The 22,061-nt window shown below is 34.5% G+C and overlaps 1 protein-coding gene across 8 annotated transcripts in view; it reads left to right on the forward strand.

The window, feature by feature from the left end:
* The window catches only part of FAF1 (Fas associated factor 1), a 487,383-nt gene that overhangs the window by 354,807 nt on the left and 110,515 nt on the right, over positions 1 to 22,061 (forward strand). For all 8 annotated transcript variants that reach the window (XM_089922958.1, XM_089923008.1, XM_089922966.1 and 5 more), the window contains 4 exons: positions 1,556 to 1,682; positions 2,625 to 2,688; positions 3,641 to 3,722; positions 17,541 to 17,695. In XM_089922958.1, the coding sequence (XP_089779084.1) occupies positions 1,556 to 1,682; positions 2,625 to 2,688; positions 3,641 to 3,722; positions 17,541 to 17,695 (428 nt within the window). The remainder of the gene's footprint in view (positions 1 to 1,555; positions 1,683 to 2,624; positions 2,689 to 3,640; positions 3,723 to 17,540; positions 17,696 to 22,061) is intronic.

A 22,061-nucleotide genomic window follows, 5' to 3' on the forward strand; every position in this document is an offset into this window, starting at 1 on the left:
AGAATAGCAGATAGATGCTTAGGGCAAGGACCATTCATTTTTATTCATCCAGTAAATATATGTACATTTCCTTCTCTATTCAAACCATTGGGAAAACTGTCTTTAAGGTAAGAGGGAAAATGTTAACAATTATGGGCATTAATGCTTGGTTATGCCCAAGGAGGAAATGCTAAGCCTGCTGAGTCATATGGAGTAAATATCTTGCCTTCCTTATTTGGAGCTGTTAGACTCACTAGATTAGTAGTTTTAAAAATTGTTCCGTAGTGTCCTGAGAGCCTTCAGAGGTACCCCAGCTATCAAAGGGATGTGAGGAAGAAAAGGCCAAGGCCAGGAGCATTAGGCTACTTGTTGCTCTCTCTCTACATCAGCCAGAGTGGCCTTACTTTTATCTATTGTATGCACTATAATTTTATATAATATTTTGCTTGGTGCTAGGGGAGGGAGGTAACTCTGTGAAAAGAAATTTGAAAACCGTTAGTGAGAGATCTTTAAAATCCCTTCCAGCTTTAAAATCTATGATCCTATGACTGACAACTCTAACATCCCCTCTAGCCAAGTTTCATGAGTCTTTGATTCTGAGTTTCTTTTAATGCATTTTCATAATTTAGGTACATAGCAACATATTTTGAAAGATAGAAATTTCATTTATTCAATGGTCTTTGTAGACTTTATTTATTAAACGTGGTACAGATAGGCACTTAGCCAGTTACCTTTTTGGGACCCCCTTCATATCCAAGACATTAATATTGGTCAGTATTCACAACTCAGTTCAAATGTTTGAAATCTCAGTACTTTTGAAATCCCATTCTAACTTAGAGATCAGGAGCCAAGTTCATATTTCGAAACTGATGTTTTTCATTGTACTACCTTATATCTCAACGGATGTTGCTGAAAACAAAATAAACGGAGCATATTTATTAGTGCCCAGCATGTAGTAAATTCTCAGTAAATGTTTATTGAATTGAAGCATCATTATTACATCTCATATTTAATGGCCTTCAGTTTACAAAGAGCTTTCATATATATTGTATTTCATGTTATCTTCCAATAACACATAGGGATAGTGTACCATATTTCACTAATGAGAAATTTGAGAACCATTGCAGTAGGGAAGAGGCAAATTTTTAAATGCTACCATTACTTCTGCCCAAAAGTTTAGACTACTATGAGCTTTTTGAAAGACTCGTATAGCTTATTTATCTCTGACCTCTTAGATTGTACCCATTTCTTCATTTATTGAGTGAATATTTCTTGAGCACCTAATTGTATACCATAGGCTGGGGGTAAAACAGATAAAAATCCCATTCTTCATTGAGTTTGTAAGCATTCTTCTTTTTCACTCAGGCTCCAGCCTTTAGTCTAGGGGTATCACAGCAAGATTAGACATATATGTAAGCCTTAAAACGAGAAATATTAAGCTTCACTCTAGCAAATAGCTTCTTATTTAATAAAACTGTTATAATGCTAATGTCGTATTGTAATTACATAATTTATATTTTGGAATTTGATTTCCTAAAGTCAGTATGAAACTAATCATAGGACTTTCCTTAAATAGCAAAGCACCGATGTTCATATGGTTAGTGATAGTGATGGAGATGACTTTGAAGATGCTTCCGAATTTGGGGTGGATGATGGAGAAGTATTCGGCATGGCTTCATCTGCCTTGAGGAAATCTCCAATGAGTGAGTATTAATAGCTCTTTGGGTCCAGCATTGTAATTCTCCCTCCTAGTGCAGAAACTTATGAGGAACAATGAACTTAAAAATCTCTTACTGACTTTCAGGTTTGGAGAGAGAAAATACAAGAAGTAGACATTATTCATAGGAACTAGAGCCTCTTGAATTTTGATCTTAAGCCCAACCATTCCCAATACTTTAGTAAAATTCATTAAAAACTCAAGGGAATGTAACTTTTGTTTCACATGTATAATTAGTTATGAGTTTGTCTCTTTACTTTAAACCCAGAAATTGATAAACAAAATAGCTGTACTTTTTGTGACTGTACTTGTCACCACACATCTTATTGGAGACATCAGTTTTATCAGTAGTTATATTACTTTTCCATTCACTGGTACCCATCTTTAGAAGGAAAGAAGTAAACTAAATGTGCCATCTCCCTCACTTGCACCTGACAAGATCGTAAGTGGTGCTATATACAAAATGACTATTAAAATAAATCCATAAATGGCTCATTTACTCTGTGAAATTAGGGGACATTCATGGGCAAAAATAGATGTGATATTTACATAAAATGACTATTTTCCTGATTAATAAGATCTTTAGAATAATTTGAGAACTTTTTATATAATTTAATCACAAGATGTCATTTCAAGCATAATTGATGACTGGCACATATTTTCAACACCTAGCAGGATTGTATCAGTTGGTTTTCAAAAATTTATGAGCTTAAAATTTTTTTGAGGTTCTTTTTTAAGGTTTGATGAAATCTTCTAATGTATGTTGAGTTAAAATGTCTCCTCAGATGTATCACAGAAACTAAAATTTAATTCCTCTTTATTGATTAAATATATTTCTTATATGTGGGATTAGATGTTATGTGGTTTGTTTTTTGTGTCTATTTGTTTTGGTTTTTTGTTTTTGTTTTTTCTTTTGTTTGTTTTTTAGTGCCAGAAAACGCAGAAAATGAAGGAGATGCCTTATTACAATTTACAGCAGAGTTTTCTTCAAGGTAGGGTTAGGACATTAACTATATAAAATTGATGTTCTTTTAATGCTACTGTGATTTTTCTGGAGCAACTTTAATCATAGATTGTTTTCACTTTCTTCTTAAAGTATTCAAAGGATACATTTATCAATATATATAGTCCTAATAGTGAATACAGAGCATTCAAGTCAGATAACTAGTAGACTGCGCCGCTTCAGAGATGTATTTATCTTATCTCTGTATCTTTATAGAAGCATAATAAATGGATTACTAATTTAATATCTTGACTATATTTCCAAAAGGACTAGGTCATAGGATACTAAGTTTTAGTATATCCTAGGACAAACAAAATCTTTTAAAAGTAATATTGAATAAAAAATAATTTAAAAATTTTAGATATAAGTGAATTTTTTCTTTTAATTTTTGTTTTGGAATCATTTAGCATTTCTTCTTTTAATAGCATAATATAAAATTTTCTATGCATTTGAGATTCGCCTAGAGGTGTTTAAAAAGATTTAACTATTTAAACCTAAATTTTCATGTAAACAATATTTCTCTTTAGTTCTATTTTCTGATGTAATGTAATTTGGAAACTTAGCAAGGAACCATTTTTTCCCTCTGTGTTAGAGAATAAATGAACTAAAATGGAAAGTTAAGGCTATTGTAACTAGGAAAATCTTAGGGAAGTGGGTAACCAGGAATTGCTACTTGTAAATGGCATGGTTTCTTAGCACTCATTAAGTCCATTTGCTAGATGTACTTAAAATTCCAGTATTCTGATGTATCGGTATAGGCCAAGAAGAGTTCAAAAAACGAATGAAGCCCATTCCTAACCCTTTAAAGAAATGTTTTAATGTTTTATCTATACTTAAGAGACATTAGCCCCAACATTTACTTAAAACTCATTGGTTAGACTTGTGAAATTTGAAGTAAATTTGAAATGTATTTTAATTAATAGACACAATTTTTCCTATAGATATGGTGACTGCCATCCTGTATTTTTTATTGGCTCATTAGAAGCAACTTTTCAAGAGGCCTTCTATGTGAAAGCCCGAGATGTAAGTGGAATCTTACCTTTTCTGATTAAAAAGTGTATCCCATAGGTTTACCACCAGGCCTGAGGCAATGCTTGATGTTTTCTGTTTTTTTCAGATTGAAGACTTGATTTTGTTTCTGGTTCATCTACCAACCTAATCATCACCAAGATGCCCATTTCAGAGGGGCAGTAGTATGATAGGGTACTGCTGGCTTTTGCAGAAGTCTTTGTCAAGCTCTGAAATGGGGTTTGTTTTTTTTTAGGGGGAGAAAGGGGTGGACATGCTTAGAAGGGACCAGGCTACGTGCTCGTATTCTTTTTTTTTTTTTTTTTTTTGCGGTACGCGGACCTCTCACTGTTGCGGAGCACAGGCTCCGGACGCGCAGGCTCAGCCGCTCCACGGCATGTGGGATCTTCCCAGACCGGGGCACGAACCCGTGTCCCCTGCATCGGCAGGCAGACTCTCAACCACTGCGCCACCAGGGAAGCCCTCATATTCTTTTCAGTTATGTGATCGACAGTTTCTTGCTAAATGATTTGTCCTTCAGTCTTTTCCCCAAATGATTATTCCATCTAATAGTATATATCTTATAACTGTAGTATTTTTTCCTAAAAGTCATTTTAGACAACAAAAAGATTTTTCCTTAAATATAGAAATGAATCTTGTGATCTTGAAATCAAGTAGATCACAAGATCTTGTGATCTTGAAATCAAGTAGATCCAAGTATGTAACAAGAAACCAGAAGTTACATTTTGAGCACGAAGATTCTGTGTGGTTGCTCTATTTATATGTTGACGCTGTAGCCGAGACCCCAGTTATCTGGCTCCTGCCTATCTGTACAACTTCAGCTCTTCCCATTTCCTGCCTTACACTTAATAAATCTAGCAGTAGTGTACCATTTGTACTTCCCTATAATCTAACTCTTTTTTCATGCTGCCCCACTGTCAGGAATACCTTTCATCCTGCTCTTTACCTGGTTGACTCCTACTCTTCCACACCCACCCTTTAGTACTTTGCAATGATAACACATTGCTTTTAACTAACCATTCTCTCTCTTTTATATATATGTCTTCTCAAGAGATTTGATTTTCTTTTTGGCAGTGACGATGTACCTTACACCCCTACACATAGTAAATACTCTGTATGTTTAATGAATGAAGGAAAAAAGAGAGAGGAAGGAAGGAATAAGGTGTAGATGGAGTTAGAGGGAAAGTTATTGGAATTAAAGAGGACAAAGAATTTTGAGAATAGAGTGCAAGAATGCTTCTGAAATTTCTAGTTTCAACTTATGTTAAACTCTGACCTAAAGAAAAATTCATTTTAAACAGTTTTTTAAAATTGAATTCCAAGACAATAATTAGTGATCAAGCTTAGATCTATCATTGACAGTTCAATGAAGTAGATTGAGAAACATAAACTGTTCTCTACCCTAAGAATAGTGGAATAGCCCATTGTAAAGGCAATTTTAAACATCTATTTTTTACTATGAAATCTATATTAAATGGATTTTATTTTTGAAGAAATATATATTTATGGTAATACAGGTTTATAGTTTCCATAAGTACAGGTTTATGGAAGATACTGAAAAGCTAAAAGAATATATTCTAACACAGATTAACTTTATATGTTCTTTCCATATATTTATTTCGTTCAGCATACATGCATATTTAATATAAAATTGGTCATGTTATAATCCTGTTAAAACAGCTTACCTTCACATTTTAATATATGATCATTTACTTAATTATATTTTATAATATTTTAACTTTTATTAAAACAATTTTTAATACAGAAAAAGTAAAGGAGTAGTACAATAAACACTTAAATCCCCTATACCTAGATTTAACAATTACTAAAATTTTGCCATATTTGCTTCTTCTATATACAGGGTATCCCGAAGTTTTAATGGAGCTTTCGCAATTAAACTTTTGAAATTATTAAAACTTAAACTGCATAAAACATTTAGGATACTCCTATATATTCATTATTTTTTGCTAAGCCATTTCAAAGTGAATCACAGACATCATAGTTTACCCCTAAAAACATCTGCATGCACTTTCCAAAAATAATGACATTCCCCTACAGAATCACAATACCATTGTCACACGTAACATACTAACAATAATTTCCTAATGTTATCTAGTATCCAGTGGATATTCAAAGTTCAACCATTGACTCTTTCTTTGGAAACCGTGATCCACTCAAGGATCACAAATTACATTTGGTTGTTAGATTTCTTAAACCCTTTTAAGCAGACACCTGCTTTTTCCCCCCATCCACCCCTTTTTATGACATTTGCTTTGTGAAGAAATCATGCTGGATGACTTACAGATTGTTCCAGATTCTGGATTTGTGTGATTGTTTCCTTGTGATATGATTTAACTTGTTCCTTTATCTCTTTATTTCCTGAGAAATGGCTGTTAAGTCTAAAAGCTTTGTTAGATTCAGGTCAATTTTTTTTTTTGTTTTTTTTTTTTGTTGTTGCAAGAATGCTTTGTAAGTAATGCTGAATACTTTATTATAACAGGATTTCTAATGGTTATTAAGTCTCTCATTGTACAGCAATGTTATTATATTTAAACAATCACTTATTGTTGAACATAAATATGTTTGAAAGAGTAATTATAGCTTTAAAATAATCTATTTTTCAGTTCATTCCTGGATAAGAATGTATTTGGAATTAATTTGTCTCTGCTTTTCCAATAAGATTGCTAAGCAGTTGAAGTAACCAGAAGATGTGAGGGCCTTTTATAACCTAAATATAGCTCCCAAATAAGCATAGACATCTTTTAAATTCCATTTAAAAAGCTACTGTAAACATTATAACTTTGTGACGATACCTTGTTTAAATATACAGTATATAATAGACGAAAGAACTTTTTATTGAGTGTCTTTGTGTAGTAGATTGGCTTTTGGATTTATTCAGACTGATGATTCCCAGAGGAGCGTAAACTCTTATTAACTTCTGGGTATTTCTAATGAAACAATTGATTGTTTGCTTTTGATGAGTGTGTTGGTATTTTAACAACTGGAAATCACTGGTTCATGTGTTTTGTTTCATATTAGATTGATACCCAAATCCACTGACCTCTTTGGGCTCCTAAACTGTCTTTATCTTTTTCCCCTTGTCCAGGGCTTTTTTCTTTCCTTTTTTCTCTTTCCCAAGTTAAAGATCAACAACAGTTTATGTATCATTTATTACATTGCCCTAAACTTAAGTAAAATTCATCCACAGAATGGGTAAATTATTCAAAATTAGATCTAAGCAGGGACATTTATTATAGTCATCAACCAAATTATATACATCTCCTTTCAAAATTAGAGAGGATTGTATAGAAAGAATAGAAATAGCACTGCTACTTTAGATTTATATTGTGCTCTGTGGTTTATGAAGCTTCTTCCTATGCATATCTCATTTGAACTCCACAGCAAACTGGTGAGATGGGGATATATAATATCAATATTCTCATTGTAGAGATGAGGAAGCTCAGAAAAGCTACATGACTTAACCAAAGACAAATCAAGGGTAAGTAGTGGAGGCCAAATGAGAGTGCAGGTGTTCCAACACATGTAAGTGTGTTTTACACTATATCACCTTACTTCCAGAAGCTTTTCAGTGCTAACTGCTATACTACAGGATTCAATCCTCAAACTTCATCTCTCCTTTTCAGACTGTACATTTGAGAGTGAAAACAAATCGTTTTCAATATATTTTTTAAACTTCTGAATGAATCATTTTTAAGAAAACAGTTTGCTGATGTTCAAATATTTTAAGGCAAGAATGACCGATACTCTGCCATTGTTACTAAATTTCTTTCATCTTAAACATCGCATGTTTAATTTAAACTGTGGGAGGCACATTAATTTTACCAAGGCAACAGATGAGCCTTGAGCACCAGCATTCTTCACTTGAAGTGAGAAATTGAGTTCCATGAGTAAATAAAAACAAGATTGAAGGTTTAAATCCTCTGCTAGGCTTTTTGAACTTATATACTCATTAAATGTTTATTGGAGTGGTGGGATTACAAAGGATTTGGGGAGCTTCATCAACTGGTATATAGTTAATCACTAAGTAAAACACTACATTTGATAAAGTGTTTCTCACGATGCCACATTCAATCCATCTTAATGAAAACTGCTTCAGACTGATTTCATTTGAGAGCACTTGGTGAGAGTACTCATAGTTTTTTCTCCCTTTTTCATGAGGAATTTACAATACTGTTCAAAGCAGAGCTCCAACTTCAGTGAAACAGGTATTCTAAGTTCTTGTGTTTAAGTATATTGTGACAGAGTTTCGACTTTTGACAGTGGGTTGATCAGTTTTATGATCTTCTCCCTTGCCCTTAACTATTAGGGATGTTCATTGAGTTGAAGGCCATGAATATGTATCATATGCCTATTAAGGACCTAGGATGTAGAGGTTTCCTGCCCTTGACATGTTCACAGTCTAGTAGGGAAGATAAGACAATATAAATAGATCCATATAGTGTAACATGCTATGGAAGCAAAGAGGAGAGGTACTTCATCTGCCTTAGAATTCAGGGAGATTTCTTGTGGAGGTATCTCTGACCTGAATCTTAGAAGATAAATGAAACTTAGGCAAATAACAGAATTCTAAACAGAAGGAAGGTCAAAAGCAAAGTCCAGAAGATTACAATTGAGGGAATTAAAACCAAAAAAATTAAGACAGAGAGCAAAAAAGTGCAAGACAGAGAGTTGGATTGCGTGGTATGATGAGGCTGGGAACATCAACAGGAGCATGGAGGGGCCTGTGATGCCCTGGCATTACCTGGCATTTAAAAATGTTTGTTGAATGAAGCTTATATTTTATCTTTAGATAAGTAAGAGCCAGTGGTTAGCTTCCTTAATTATGTGCAGAAGAGTTACCACTGGCCACACCATGATTCCCTGGGACTTTCTTAAAGAAGTTTCTTTTTCTCCTTAGAGCCTTCCCACCTCTCAGTTCTGCTGTCCCTGAGTTCTCTTCACAACAAAAAGTACCCTAGAGAATGATTAGCCATTTGTAGTAACTGAAAATCAACAGCAATAAAAATCCCAGTGCCAGGGTTTATGTCCCATGGGAAGGATTGTTCCTTTCCCAGCAGCCCTTTGGAAGAATGGGCTTTGATATCAGTAATCCTGTTACACCTCCTTAGATCTTCACTTCACACCCAGTGCTGTTTCCAAATATTATACATAAATTAAGGAAACCAGTGCTTTACGTCTTGATTTCCCAGTTAGTAACTCTGTTCCCAAACAAGTAATGAGCCTGTTTCTAATCTAAGGGAAAAAAAAGATGATAATACATATCTACTTTATGTGGCTGCTTTGAGGATTAAATGAGATCTATTCATAAATGCACCCAGCATCATGGCTAAGGTGCTTTTTAAACAGTTTTGGACAAATTTGAGAAATGTTTATAAAGTAACAAAACTGATTGTTCATGAACTAGCTCTAAGAACAGTTCCACAGAGGAATTTTGAGAACCCATTTGAGCATTTATAGCACTAAGATGAATGCTTTGCTTTTAACAGCGCTTGTTCATTATCAAGTTTTATTACATTCATTTTTAAAACTCAGCCCATTTTAAAGTAGTGCTATTTCTACTTCCTCAGGTTAAAAGAAACCTAAATAACCATCACTGGTCAATATTTGTTAGGCAAAATAAGCTCTATACAAATCGGAAGCCACAACTGCAGTTGGTGAGTTTCTAGCACTCCATCATCCAGAAAAATCAGGCAAACAAACCTATTTGTGCTTTGGAAAATATGCCCAGTCTGTTCATCTTGTCTTTGTTGTCTTTTCAATTTAAATTCCTTAAAGGCAGACAGTGTCTTTAGAGTAATTTTTTATGACAGCTAGGACAGCATCCTGCACATGTGTGAGATAAGCACTATGATGCTAATATAATGTTTTGAAATGTGTTTTCATTATACAAATAAAATGTTTGTTGAAAAGAAAAGAATACAGATGCATTTAAAGTAGAAAAATGTGTTGCCTCATAATCCCAAACCTGAAAATAACCACTATTAAATGTTTTTACCTTTAAATGTGATTTTTTGAAAAAGTCTCCAAACATATATATCAGTAAAAAAGTTGCTAAGTTTTATATAAGTGCAACCGTACCAAATATACTGTTCTGTAGTTAGATATTTCCACTAAACAGTATATTGTTAGCATCATATTTAGAATTTGCCTCTAATTCTCCAACTGAGTAATCAGATATACCCAATTAAAATTGTAAAAATCTTTAGTGTTTGTAATAAAATTATTTTTAATTAGTTAATAATTAAGTTAGTTTTAAGATATGCTGCTGTGTAAAACATTCTTCTCAACTTACTACTATTCACCATGTTTTTGAGAACCATATAACCATATTTGAAAAGCAATATAGGTAAAATTTATTAAAATATCAAAAGCAAGGCTGATTTTTTTTAGTAGACTTTATTCATATTTGTATCATTTCTCTCAAAAAGCCCTCCCTGTCCCTAGAAAGTATTTGTTATTCATATTACCTATTTTTAAGGGATAAAAAGCTAAATTGGATCTCTTAAGTATTCCATCTGTAAATTCAAGAAGTTTGTTCCATATCTAATCTTAAACATTTTCACTTAAAGATAAAAGGTATGGTAGAAAGAGAAATAATCGGAATTCTTATATTTGAATTCTGAGTCCCCATTTACTTGCTGTGTGCTATTAAAACTAGGTTACTCAGTCTCTCTGAGCATCAATTTAAAAATTTGTATTGTAGTACATACCTCACAGGATTAACAAGCAATTAATATAAGTAAAATGTCTTCAAAATGTATGTGAAACAGCTTTAAGATTGTTTGCTTATAATAGATGGACATTGAATAAATCAGGCAGATTTGGATTTGAAACTGGACCCTGATACTGACTAGCTATATAAGCCTCCATTTTATTTTCTCTGAAATGGAGATTAAAATATCTTGGCAATTAACCCACCTTGGAATAATGACTCCTTACCTTAACAGTAACCAAGTTATTCAGATGCACATGTTAGAGAAGATGAGTGGGCCTGCATAATTGGTACATGTAAAGGAGCAGCAGGAAATAGGGCTAAAATAGAGAAATAGATTGGGATTTCATCATGGAAATCCCTGAGTGCCAGCTAAAGACTTTTGTTATTGTTAGGTAGTGATTAGCTTTTGAAAGTTCTGAAGAAGAGGGTGACACTGTCAGAGGAATAAGTAATGTGGTGGCAGTTTGTAGGATGGTTGGGAGGGGAGAAATTGGTGGCAGAGACTGAGCAACTGTGTGCGTTTGTATATGTGTAATTGTGAAGTGTCAGGCGATGATTAGAAAATCATGGTATGATAATAGCACAGTGTAGTTTACAAACTTTTTGCCTCCTACATTTCACAGCCTGTTAGCTTTTGTATACCTTTTTATACATGTGTATCTTCTAGTATCCTGTTTCTCCCACACCCTTCTTGGAGTACCTAACAAAACAGAGAATAATACTGTTTTTGTCATAGACCTACAGTAATGTGTTCTGACCTTTCTTTCCTCTGTGAAGCATTTCAGTAGAATCTGTTGGTTTTATATTTGCTTTGTCATTTACAATCATTTATAAATAACTGTATTAAGAAAATCAAAGTATTTCTGATGTTAAGTAGTGCCTAGTATCTTTATTAGAGATATTGGAAACTTAATTTCTCTAGTATATACATTTATGAAGAACTCTAAAAATCAATAAAAAGAAGACAACAACCCAATACGGGCAAGCAATATAAGTAAATACTTCACAGAAAAGGAAAGTAAAAACAGTTTGCTATAACAGCCAATCACTTGAGCTTCCAATTTCCTTATTCATAGAAACTTTAGACGTGTTTATCTTCCTCAAAGGTATTTTATAACCTGAGTATTACCATTTGAACAATGAAAACTGATAAAGCTCTGTACCCAATGAACATTTGTCAGCTTATTTTATGAAGAGAGTTTGATTTTGCTTTAGGCTTTTCAGTTTGTTTGCTTGTTTAACCTGTGACTTTCATATGAGAGTTCTCCCTTTGTGAGACTCAAGTACATCTGTGTCCTCAAGAGTGCCATTCCAACATCTGCTTCAGGAAATGAGAGGAAGAAGATACCATCCTGGCATCTCCTCATCTTCAGTAGCTGGCTGTTTCCTTTTGGAACCTCTCAAGGAACCTCTCTAGTTGGTTGCTACCTGTTGGTCCCTAAACTCAGCTTTGGGAGACAAAAAAGGCAAAGTGTCACAATTCTTTCCAAAATCCGTCTGCACTCTGGTTCTTCACTCTTCAAAAATTACTAGCTTGGAGTTCTTTGAACACATCAGGCCACTGACAGCACAGGGCCTTTCCCAACCTTTTCTCTTTGCTTTTCCTCTTTTTCACTCTTCTTTTCCTCGCTATCATCTAAATTTAGAATTCAACTCAAGTATCACCTTCATAAAGAAGCCGCCAATCTGTTGTTCATGCCTAGACCCTAGGACCACCTCTATTATAGCATTCATGTCATCACTCCCATCTAGACAGAGTGTTGGACTTCCAGAACTGTGTCACCCAAGGCACAGAAAAGAAGTAGCTTTCCCAAGGTTGCACAGCTGAGTGGTGGCAAAGCAGGAATTTGAATCCAGACAATGTAGCTTCATGCTGCCCTGCCTCTATTCTTACAGTGTGCTTATCTTGAGTCATGGTTGGGTGCTGGGCTGGACCTATGAATATCCATATACAGGAACAGGATTGTGGAAATGGTCAGTGTACTAGGATGATCCTATTTAGAGCCTGGATTTAAAACAATAAATAAGACAGCTACAAAGGACATTTTGAGGTACTGGGGAAATTTGAATATGGACTCTGTATTAGATGATTGTAGCAATATTAAATTGTAAATATTGTAAACAATATTAAATGTCTTAGGTGTGATTAAAGAAATTATGGTTATGTAAGGGAATGTCCTTATTTCTTAGGAGACAGACACTAAAGTAGGGTGGAGGTGTCATGATATGTGCAACTTTAAATGTTTCAGGGAAAGAAGCATAAAAAGAATGATAGAGCAAATATGGCAAAACGTTAATAATTGATAAATCTAGGTAAAATATAAAAGAGTGTTTATTGTTGTATCAGCGTATCAGTTGGTTGTGTCAGTAAACCACCCCCAAACTTAAAAGAACAGCGATAATTCTGATTATTATGGTGATGATAATGATGATAGAAAAGGAGAAGGGAAACTGAAAGAGGAGAAATAAAATCAGCTCCCAATTTATACAAAGGAAATTATTTTTAATTTATTTTAATTCTTATACTGAAAAAACTATGAAATACCATTTCTAGAAATCGTTTGTCATATCAACTTCAAAATCATTGAACACACAGATTATGGATGTTCTCGTACTTAAAATGAAACTAGACAACTTCCTTTTCAGTCCATCAGCAAATATTTTCTAAGTGTCTGCTCTGTGCCTGGCTTATTTTGAGACATAGCCAGCTCATTTCTTCCAGCTCTAATGTTCTGTGGTTCTGTGATGCTAAGTGTCTAAATACAATAGCTACTGTAGCTCAAGGCCAAGTCACACTGGTTGCTGTCAGCTTGGCACTTCCTAAGCATCAACTTAGTACCTTAGCTCCTGGGTTTGAATGTGAAGATTAGTGAGGCCCTGAAGGCACAGACACAATGAAGCATCCCAAACACTATGGCCAGTAGGAGAAATGAAGGAGCTGTATAATCTTTCATACATTTTCATGGCTATCATTTCTCTTGAAATGGCTTTCAAATCCTTTATTTTGCATGGATAGTTCCGGAATCTTGATCCTAACAGCTGCATTTTACTTGGCACCTACTATGGGCCAGGCATTGTAAATAGGCACTTTACCTACTTTATCCACAATTGTTACAACACCCATCTAACCCCCACAGTCACACAGCTGGTGAGTGGCAAAACTGGGTTTAGCACAGAGCTTTCTGTTACTTTAATGCTTGGAGACTTTCCTTTAACTGTTAACCAAAACCTAGATCACAAAGAGGGAGTCTGAGGAGAGTATAGCTGGGCTGCTTGCATTTGTCGTCAGCCAGACTTACACCTCTCTGCCAAATTAGGAAGGACAAATAAAATGTAGGGTTTTTTAATGCCCCAATCTTATTGCTTCTCATATGATACTGCAATTAACTCTTTGCTTTCTCCATACGCCACCTCTCCCCACCCCCAGCTCTTAGAGAGCAAGGGAACTTTGTTTTATTCATCTTTGTATTCTCAATGCCTAACACATAGGCACTCTGTAAATGTTATTGAACTAAATTATTAATGGGCCAAAGGGAAAAATGGTTATAGTAATGGAAAACAAAACATTTTCCTATGCTTTTTCTATGTACTAGATGCCGTTTCTTCACAAAAGCAGTTTTCTGATATGCTGAATGCAGTTCTCACTGTTTTGGACTGTGTTTAGTTGAGCTCAATAAAGTAATCAGAAATCTGAGTCTGGGGTTCATTTAGGTGTGCCTATAGTTTAATCAGAGATTTATGTAGCCCAAATTTAGTAGCATTTACATATTATTGAGCCTTTATATTTTGCTTATTTTTACTGTCATAATAGCAGAAGAAAAATTTTTGTTGAAAGCTTACTGTGTTTGAGAGAAAAGATTATTTTAAGATTATTCAGTTTCTCTTTTGAAAGCTACTGTGGGAGTACCCCCAACCTGAAGATCCTTTTCTGATATCTTTGTATCATCTCCTTTCTCACAGTTTAGAGCTTAAAGTGAGAATTTTTTTTAAAGTGTGTTTTCCTGGCATCTCATGTTTAACAGTGTCAGGGGTTTGTGTCCCTAGAACGAAAACTGTTTCTCCAGAGCCTTTTTTCTCTCAGCTTCTAGTGAAAAGAGGGGTGAGGCAAGCCAGTCGCTTACCACAAAGCAATGCCACCACAAAGGAAAGATTAAGGGTTTAGAGAGAGGTCAATGTGGGTTTTTCTCTAACTAAACACTTTCCTAAAGTTTCCTTGTGGAAAAATAATGAAGTCATCTCAGAGTTTTTAAAGAATTTTTATTTCTTTTTCACCGTCTGCATTCGCTTGTCTTCTCAGCATGGATGTTTAATCTTCCTAGGCTTTGTGAATTGGCCCAAATGAATAAGTGGTGAGCTGTCTCTCTAGGAGCTAGAGGCTTATTCTAAGGGCCTAATCACTGAGTAAACACATCTTTGCCCTCCCTCTCACAACTGCGATATAATAGTCGAGATTCTAGCACAGTAACCTGGATATTGCAGGGACCAGTGCTTTGAAATGCAGAATGGTTGATCCTCCAAAACAGTGCCTGATCTTCGCCTACCTCTTTCTTCTTTTTTAAATTAAATATTGCCAAAGAGATGCTGTTTTATTGCTTGATATTGTGCATTAGTGCCCTGGATTTCCAAGTTTAGTTTCAGTCAACACTGTCAGCTGCACGTATAGGGAACTCTCCATGTTGGGTTTCCTAGTAGCCTCTTCAGCACATGTGTATTTAGTTTGGAAGAGCATTTAAATTAAATCAGTAAGATAGCAATGTAAATCGCTAATCTCTTTCCCAAAGTCTAAATATTCCATTGCAGTGTTCTTGAGAGAAATAGGCATTTTAAAGATTTAGCCATTGCTATTGTTTGGTTAGAAATATGCTGATTCAAAAGTGGACAGCTCTCTTGTTCCCGGTGTCTCATTAAAGGTAGTTGCTGAGTTACGATCAAGCAGAATTAGAGGTTGACATCCCCCTGTCTGTTGGGCCAGAGAGCTTCTAAGAAGAGGAGCTCTGAATTTGTTAGTGCTGCCAGGTTCACGTTCCTTTCCCTAAAGCAGCAGATTTCTAGATTTGTTTACTAAGAGTGATTTGGCATTGCAGCTACCATTTGGTGTCTTTTTTGCCAGAGGGCTATGGTTGATATCAGCATTCATGTTTCTTTCCTCAAACATGCTGAGTCCTGTGCTAACTTAGGGATACAAAGAAGACTGAAAGAGACCCGGTCCTCACCCTTGAGAAACTTTGTCTAGAGGGGAAACTGGTAAACAATTGGAATACTAAAATAGAAGAGATAGAGGCCCAGAAATGGAAGCTCTTAATGCTGCCTGAAGGAATCAGGGAAGGCTTCTCAGAGGCATTTGCTTTGAGCCTTAATGGATGAGTAGGAATTTTCTAGATAAGTATCTCTCCAACAATGTATCTGATTACAAACTTCCTAGATACCAGCTACTGGTATCTGCATATATCAACATAGATGAAAAAACCCTAAATCTTTCCTGTTCAGCATTTAATCACCACTGCTTCCTGCTGGGCCTGACACGAAGAATATTTTAACCAATACTTCTTGAATGAATGAATGAATGAATGGACACATGGAAGCATTTTGTCCTTATTCCCATTACATGCTGGGAAGGCCCCGGAAGCACTGATATATGTGAGCATCTGGTGCCTTAATATTCTACAAGCTCTCCAAGTCTTGACTATAGTGCAGTTAGGTTCCCTGCTTCAGTATCCAAATAGAGAACACTAGGGTTGGAGTCAGTCAGTCTGGGTTCCAATCCCAGATGTACCACTTACTTACTAGCTTTAGAATTAGGGTAAGTCAGGTTTCTAAAGCTCAGTTTCCGCATAGGCTAATGAAGTTAAGAATGCTATTTTACAGGTTTATTCTGGGGATTAAAGTACCTCTGGCTACCCTCATCTAGTACAAAATTTCTCTTTGAAGAAAACATTTTTATTATTATTATTAGGATTATTATTTGGATTATTTATCAGGATAATTCCAAGCATCAGACTTTCATCTACATGAGCCCTTTTTCTGTAAATGTCCTTCTTTTGTTTAGAATCCCACACAGCAAATTTCTTCATCATCACATTCTTACAGCTTCCTTGAAATTTTCCTTCACCAGAATTTCACAGATTAAATGTGTATATTGTCCTTAGCATAAAATTTTATCTTTCCATGTCCTGGTAACTGACTGTTCTTTAACTCAGCTCTTCTCCAAGGTAGCACCAAAAAGTTAAGGACAATTTAGGTTCTTTAATCATCATTGTTGTGGTTAAAGCTGACATTTGCAAATTATGTTGCTCAATTTCAGTTTTTAGTTTCAGTTATTTTATTGATTATCCAACTATTACAGAGGATACTTTTAAGAGAGCAGATGTCATTTCTTGAAAGCAAGTTTTATCAGGCAAAAGGGAAAGAATAATTTTCCATATGAAAAACTTCACTGGACATTTTCTGAAATATAAACTAGAAAGAATTCATGTGGAGTGAACATTTTTCTATCATCCTTTCAAATGGCAATTAGATGTCACATGCTCTTAAGTAAGGACTTTGACATGGGAACACATTAAGGGCTTTGAAATTACCTGTGGAACTAAAACAAGTTTATTTCAGACCTTTTTCTTTCAAGTAGAAGAGACTATTTAGTGCTCAGATTAAAAACAAAAAATATGTAAGAGAGATTTTGGCATCCAATCTTCATCAGTATTTTTTTCTCTGTATGGTTGAATAGTTCAGAATTAATTTTCTCTTTACATATAAAGTATGTGTTAAATACAAAGAATGGTAATTCCATTTTATTTAAAGAAAATGCCATTCTGTTGCAATTTGTGCTTGAGATAGGCTTGCACATGTTAACAGGAATCTGCGACAGCAGTCTGTAAAACAATACAATCATCCTAGCCTTTTTAGAGTATAAGGAAGCAAAATGTATTCACATTAGTAGATGTCCAGGTGTCAGTTACTCTTTTAGGGAATAGCATTTAATTTTTACTGTTGTTTATATTGACTGACTGTGCCTTTCCAGAATTCAAGAAATCTTACATTAGTGCATATTTTAATTCATCAGTCTTTTCCCCTCTTTTCAGAGAAAGCTTCTTGCTGTCTACCTCCACCACGATGAAAGTGTATTAACCAACGTGTTCTGCTCACAAATGCTTTGTGCTGAATCTATCGTCTCTTATCTGAGTCAAAATTTTATAACCTGGGCTTGGGACCTGACAAAGGACGCCAACAGAGCAAGGTAACACTGTTGTTCACAAGTTATAAGTTGGGCTTTTTTATTGTTAAAAGTCATCATTGTATTTGGTTTCTTATCATCATAAACATTTTCATCCTCAGCATTGAATTTTCTATTATTACATTTAATTAGATAAAAGCTATTTGTTGTAGTTAACATGCAGTTATTTTCAATTGTGAAAAAATACCTTAACTAATAAAAGATTTCTTAAATTCAAGAATAACCTGAAAACCAAAACCAAAATACATTGTTCTTGTCTTTTTGCAATAATAATAATATAGTACCTTCCTATGTACTGTATGTTCTTATGTTCTAATATGTTGTTGAATATTAAAATATGTTTCTAATAATATTCAGAAAAGACAAGGAAAATCTAATATATAATCCTACTAGTAAGTTTAGTTTTTAATAATTCCAGTGATGAAGGCAGGACATTCTGGACCAGTCCATTGGAGTTGGTAATAGCTTAACTCTAGCATATGCTAATTGATGTAATCGCTTTATTGCACACATTCTTTTGCACACAGCCAGCATTACATCCATATTCTCAATGGGGGAAAAAAAAATCCCCTTCCTAGCTGTCAGGATAAATTTACTTAGTTTGTTAATCATAATATCTGTAAGTGATGAATAATTATTCATATTTTGCCTATTTGAGTTTGCCATCTGAAATATATTTCATCGTGTTTAATTACACATGTGGCCGTAACATCCTGTGATGCTACTTTGGGTGTGTTAACACAATCATCATCACAGACTGCTGGTTTATGAACAGGGAGATTAAATTCATTCATTTCAAGGCAGTCCTATTGTAGTTACCTAATTTAAATGACTGTAGAACAATTAGAAATCATCTCATTTGTCTTTTTATTATTTTATGGCTCACTGAATTTTTGCTCATCATTCAGACTTTGTTTTATGTAATCTGAATCTGAAAAGAAAGATGATTCTTCTCTTAAATGTGAAGCAAAAGAATGTTGAAGCAGTTTCTTCATCTAGTACTTCATTTCTTTAAGTAAATGGTTAGGAAATTTCATAGGATGACTTCGTTCTGCCTTGGAAATGTTCCCTGTTATACATAAATAAAGAACCTTTAGCACCTGTATTTGTTTAAATTAAATCAGGTTATTATTCACACTCAGTTAAAGGTGATGAAAAGCAGTGCCAAAAACAGATAAAAATGCAGCATCGAAGGGCTTTCATGAGGCAAAATACATAGACTGGAGACTTGGCTAAATCTTTTGCCATTCACTGGCAGTAAGGAATCTCCTCCTTTCCTTTTATCCACAACTTGATGGAGAAGGAAACACTATTTCTAAACCATCTGTAGTGGCTAAGTTCAGCGGGCTACCTGCTGTTATTTTGTTCTATCCTCCATTTAATTCCTTAGTTCCTTTTATTTTACAATGACAAAAAATTGCAGTGTAGTTTCTTTTGAAAAGTAGTGTTTGAGGGTTTTTTTTTTATAACTGGCAATCAACAGCCATGTAATTGCTTTGTTATGTTTTACTAAAGAAGTCTGTTAAGTAGCACAACTTTGATACACTAGTAATAAGAGTTTGCAGGTTACAGAGACACCTGTGGTGACCAAAGCGACAGAAGCTTCTTATTAGAAAGAACCAGTACAGCTGTGTCCTATTAACTCCTTATGACACTTTTTAAAAACACAAAATAAAGGCCTTGATAAGGCTTTAGAGCTATTTCCCAGTGAATTGCAAGACCAACTGTGAAGTATGATAGGATATTTCAATCTACATTTTTTAAAATGTGGCATCCCATTATTAGGTTACTGTTATGAAAACAAAAAGAAATGATATTAAAAACTAAATAGAAACATCTAGGAATTTAATAAACATAGCAACAAGAAACAGGGCAGTGGGGAGAAAGAGAACATAATTTCTGGGATTTAAGATACTTGACGTCCTTATTCAAAGTCAAGTTCTATTCATATTAGAAATTAAAAACTATTGATATTTAAAGTTAAGGTATTACATTTCTCTCTATAAAGTAATAAATAAAATTATGTAGCTACTGTTCATGTACACCTCCTCATTATTACAGTTAAGGCCTATGGTAAAATTCACATTTTACAAACACAAGATGAAAATTCACTGGAATGGCATATTCCTAAGAGAGTAAAAGTCGATTACCTTTTGATATACAAAATTATAAGTTAGGCTGATTTCTTGCCCCCCAAAAAGAGTTTAGCTTTAGCCACAATTTTCTTACCATCTACCATAGATTAATCTAAATACAATTATTTGAGTTTCCATCTCTGTGATGTTTCTGGGATCTTTATCACATTTATTCAAAAGTGTTTGTCATGAAAATTGATTGCATCATCCATTTGATGCGATTAACAGTAACAAAACCTAAAACTTTCCCTCTCAATTCAATAGAAGTCTGCTGTACTAATGTTTATTGGTCAGTGGTCTATATAACAAAAGTTTTTGTGACATCATTTGCTATTACCAGGTAGTTAAAATGGGACAAATTAATATGTGGAAATACAGAAGAGATGTCTAGACATCACAAATAAGATTGTTGCTGTGGGTTTCCTTTCAACTGTGATTTCTTTATGACAAATGTTAAAGTTTAGAAATAAATTCCTGGTGTATTTCTTGTCTGGGCCCATATCTAGTTATTCTAGTTCAGGCTAATCATATAAGTTTCAAGAGTCCTAAGCCTATAAGCTATTTAGCCTGGATGCTTCCTTAGTGGTTTTCTGAGACTATCCTCTGGTATGATAGCTGGAGACATTGTTGCCCAAGACAGGAAGGGACTTGCCAAGCAAATTTATTTTTGCTTAAGAAATACTTGGATTAAGCCTCCAGAAACATTAGTCCTCCATAATCTACTGTGAATCTCTCCTGTTTCTAGAAACAAGTGAAGGATATTGAACTAAGTGAATGCTTTGGTAAAGTTACCAGAATATGAACGTGAATTGCTGTTATAAGTCAAATTTCCTGATTTTGCTAACAAACCAGAATACCTGATTCCGCTAACAAACTAGAATAAAAAAGAACTATAGAATGTCACTGGTATACACCCCTGTAGTGTTGATGATTTGGATTTCCCACTTTCAAAATGATTCTAGTAACTTTCTAAGTTGAATACTTAAGTTAACCAACCTATATCTGTATAATGGATTAGAATAACTTCTAGATTGATCTTGGAACATTCCAAATGTGAACTGAGACATCAGACTTTAGCAGTAGTGATTACTTGCCTGTTTTCTCCCTCACTAAATCGTGATCTTCTGGAAGGACTTATTTTATTTGTCTCATTAAACAAGGAACTTTACAAAATTCTGGGAGAAAGAAACAATAAAAATTTGGCAAATGAATGTATTCTTCTAATTCCACTTAAGAATGTTGCTTATAATTTCAGTATTGTATAGCTAAATAAGATTTCTTTCTTGGAAAACTCTCTACAGTCTTACTGGCTGCCATGTGTAGTTGCATTTCAGAGCCGTTCTTTCTTAAAGCAGTAGGCAGAAAGCCCTTGTTAGTCTTGAGAGGTGCTAGAGGGTATAATTTCCCAAATATCCAGTTGAACAACGATCCTGATAGAAACAGTAGGATATGCCGGTAAAGAAAAAGCTAAAAACAGATAGATAATGGTAAACAAAGAGATCTTGCATATCACTTCTGGAAGTGGCTAAAATATCTTAAGAAAGGTATATATTCCTCCATGTTTATTCATTGAATAAACATTTACTGAATGTTTAATATGAACCAGGATTGGTGCTGTGCACTGAGGATGAAAAGTTGAAAAAGACACAGTGCTAATGCTTAAAACACTCATGGTCTAGTAAGCAAGACAGACATAAGAGCTAATATGTAACATGAAATATGTACAAGGTGCTTTGGGAGTATAGATGAACTTCATACTGAGTGACTCTACCTGAGTGAGCCAGCGAAGGACTTGAAAGAGATGACACAAGAAGGTGATAATAGAATTTCACTCTTTCTATTCAGAGATTTTTAATATTAGCAGCATTCCTTGTTTGTTGGGTTGCAGGTATTTGCTATTCTTATAAAAGGATATTGGTATTTTAAACCTCATAATTAGCTATCTGAATTGTGGAAGAGAGAAAAAAATAGAGAAAAAATGTAATCCTGTGTGGTCTGAACCAAACTGAGGATTAAGGCCAACCAACCGGGATGGACAGATTCCAAAAAGTTGTTTTGTTAATGATTCATCCTGGTACTGGCATATGCTTATAGGCAAACAGTGGAGCAGAAAAGTATTTTTAGCACAATGTAGTGAATGAATGCTTGGTCTATGAAAGAATAATTTCTTAAAATTCAGAACACATATCACTTCTAGGAAGCCTTGCATCTTCCCATTCTTCCCTTGCCTCAGT

This window comes from Delphinapterus leucas, chromosome 1 (assembly GCF_059928025.1).
Source record: "Delphinapterus leucas isolate spDelLeu-1000000601 "Yukka" chromosome 1, BTC_Dleu_Yukka2, whole genome shotgun sequence".
Classification (NCBI taxonomy): domain Eukaryota; kingdom Metazoa; phylum Chordata; class Mammalia; order Artiodactyla; family Monodontidae; genus Delphinapterus; species Delphinapterus leucas.